At 53.4% G+C, this 3,401-nt stretch overlaps 1 protein-coding gene across 1 annotated transcript in view; it reads right to left on the reverse strand.

The window, feature by feature from the left end:
* Positions 1-1,273, reverse strand: part of LOC306917840 (serine/threonine-protein kinase PRP4 homolog) — a gene marked incomplete at both ends in the record, with an annotated part of 18,411 nt that extends 17,138 nt beyond the window's left edge. Inside the window, 4 exons of the mRNA XM_079530741.1 lie at positions 420-639; positions 744-893; positions 1,047-1,112; positions 1,208-1,273. Coding sequence (XP_079386867.1) covers positions 420-639; positions 744-893; positions 1,047-1,112; positions 1,208-1,273 — 502 coding nt within the window. The remainder of the gene's footprint in view (positions 1-419; positions 640-743; positions 894-1,046; positions 1,113-1,207) is intronic.
* Between the last annotated feature and the right edge of the window lie 2,128 nt (positions 1,274-3,401).

The following is a 3,401-nucleotide window of genomic DNA, read 5'->3' on the forward strand; positions in this document are numbered from 1 at the left end:
GTAATACCATGTGTTGTTCTGTGATTAGTGGATGCTGGTCTGATGATGTAATACCATGTGTTGTTCTGTGATTAGTGGATGCTGGTCTGATGATGTAATACCATGTGTTGTTCTTCTTACTGTAAATCGCTCTGGATTAACACAATCAGCGCCGGGATTCCTTCAAAATAGAAGCTCGGGGTCCCGGAAAGACATGGACGCTTTTACTCTGTAAACCTCGATGAGGTTGTGTTTAGCTTTGATGTAAAGGTTGTATTATTAATATCATTAGTTACGGTCCTTCTCCTGGGCGATGAGGTTGTGTTTAGCTTTGATGTAAAGGTTGTATTATTAATATCATTAGTTACCGTCCTTCTCCTGGGCGATGAGGTTGTGTTTAGCTTTGATGTAAAGGTTGTATTATTAATATCATTATTTACCGTCCTTCTCGGTGGCGATGAGGTTGTGCTTGGCCTTGATGTTGGCCTCGAAGGTGTTGAGGTTCTCTCTCTCGTACTCCTTGACGTCGGCCGCCACGCGCTCCAGCACGTCGTCGGGGGAAGGGGAGCGGCTCCGCGTGCTGCTCTGAGGGCTGCTGGGCTCCGACGTCTGATTGGTGGAGGAGGGGTCCTCGCCACCGCCGACCCCCGCCTTGTATTTCTGTTGGAATAATTTAACATTACCTCCCATTTAGACCTGAGGACAATTCTACTTTTTTTATACTTTGTCGCAAACAAGGACCCCCAAATATATAGGAACCAGACCTGGACGATGGCGAGGCGTTGCTGGCGTCGCTGTTCGATCAGAGCCTCTTCGTCCAACTCTTCAACGTCGTCAAAGTCCAACCTGTTCACACACAGAGAGACACAGTCCTTTAACACCTGTTCACACACAGAGACACAGTCCTTTAACACCTGTTCACACAAAGAGACACAGTCCTTTAACACCTGGTCACACACAGTGACACAGTCCTTTAACACACAGAGAGACACAGTCCTTTAACACCTGTTCACACAGAGACACAGTCCTTTAACACCTGTTCACACACAGAGACAGTCCTTTAACACCTGGTCACACACAGAGACACAGTCCTTTAACACCTGTTCACACACAGAGACACAGTCCTTTAACACCTGTTCACACAGAGACACAGTCCTTTAACACCTGTTCACACACAGAGACAGTCCTTTAACACCTGGTCACACACAGAGACACAGTCCTTTAACACCTGTTCACACACAGAGACACAGTCCTTTAACACCTGTTCACACACAGAGACACAGTCCTTTAACACCTGGTCACACACAGAGACACAGTCCTTTAACACCCCGAACACCCGGGGTTATTTAATCCATTAAATCAGAGGTTATTTAATCCATTAAATCAGAGCCCAGCGATTTATAGCAGCACATTTAGCGACGGACCGGATGTTATCCCGGATCTAGAGGCGATCGACAACAACGGGAGGTATGATTAATTCTACCGCGACTAGCGACGGGACCGCGGTGGGCCGTCAGACACAGGATCTAGCGACGGGACCGCGGTGGGCCGTCTGACACAGGATCTAGCGACGGGACCGCGGTGGGCCGTCAGACACAGGATCTAGCGACGGGACCGCGGTGGGCCGTCAGACACAGGATCTAGCGACGGGACCGCGGTGGGCCGTCAGACACAGGATCTAGCGACGGGACCGCGGTGGGCCGTCAGACACAGGATCTAGCGACGGGACCGCGGTGGGCCGTCAGACACAGGATCTAGCGACGGGACCGCGGTGGGCCGTCAGACACAGGATCTAGCGACGGGACCGCGGTGGGCCGTCAGACACAGGATCTAGCGACGGGACCGCGGTGGGCCGTCAGACACAGGATCTAGCGACGGGACCGCGGTGGGCCGTCAGACACAGGATCTAGCGACGGGACCGCGGTGGGCCGTCAGACACAGGATCTAGCGACGGGACCGCGGTGGGGCGTCAGACACAGGATCTAGCGACGGGACCGCGGTGGGCTGTCAGACACAGGATCTAGCGACGGGACCGCGGTGGGCCGTCAGACACAGGATCTAGCGACGGGACCGCGGTGGGCCGTCAGACACAGGATCTAGCGACGGGACCGCGGTGGGCCGTCAGACACAGGATCTAGCGACGGGACCGCGGTGGGCCGTCAGACACAGGATCTAGCGACGGGACCGCGGTGGGCCGTCAGACACAGGATCTAGCGACGGGACCGCGGTGGGCCGTCAGACACAGGATCTAGCGACGGGACCGCGGTGGGCCGTCAGACACAGGATCTAGCGACGGGACCGCGGTGGGCCGTCAGACACAGGATCTAGCGACGGGACCGCGGTGGGCCGTCAGACACAGGATCTAGCGACGGGACCGCGGTGGGCCGTCAGACACAGGATCTAGCGACGGGACCGCGGTGGGCCGTCAGACACAGGATCTAGCGACGGGACCGCGGTGGGCCGTCAGACACAGGATCTAGCGACGGGACCGCGGTGGGCCGTCTGACACAGGATCTAGCGACGGGACCGCGGTGGGCCGTCAGACACAGGATCTAGCGACGGGACCGCGGTGGGCCGTCAGACACAGGATCTAGTGACGGGACCGCGGTGGGCCGTCAGACACAGGATCTAGCGACGGGACCGCGGTGGGCCGTCAGACACAGGATCTTTGGTTAGAACTAGACGTTATGATTTAGACTCCTTTTACACGGCGACCATCTCCAGATAAAACGGTCCCGTTGCGTTCTCATTTTGTATTGACCCTTTAGACGAGAACGCACACTTTATGAAAACGCTATAATATCGCTAGGTGGCAAATAGACCAGTCACCCACATTATGTACAAGAAGAAGAGCCAGCTCCCCCTTCACGCAATCCTATCGGGGTTTTGCTATTCAACATTAATGTTACATTATAGCTGAATATTGGATGTTAAAAAAATGAATTTTAATAATATTGATCTGTCTCTCTCTAGAAACTAAAGAGACACGACAGTAAACAATACCGTATGTCTCCATTTCCATTGGGAAATGTGTTGGAGAATAGTTAGTATAGGAAAATAATAGAACATTACAAATCTATAACAAATCAGAACACAACGTGGTTGTGGCCGTCGCTCGCTGCCTGCTTTCTATAACGCGTTGAGGTGACACACAGGCTGACAGACAGCCCAGAGCATGCAGGCAGGCAGACAGACACACAGGCTGACAGACAGCCCATAGCATGCAGGCAGAGCGTGCCACGGGATGGTTATATATTTTATAATACATTAGCCTACATAAACGATGCTGCCGCGGCTGCCACCTATCACGATTAAGGCATTTTATTTACATCATGGTTTTAACATTCACCATCGCTGATGAGCAGCGTTTTGTAGGCGAGGAGGGAGGCTTGTTCAGGAACTGCGAGCCAACGTGAGCCATG

The sequence above is a fragment of the Electrona antarctica genome (assembly GCF_951216825.1).
Source record: "Electrona antarctica genome assembly, contig: scaffold_937, whole genome shotgun sequence".
NCBI classification, from domain to species: Eukaryota; Metazoa; Chordata; class Actinopteri; order Myctophiformes; family Myctophidae; genus Electrona; species Electrona antarctica.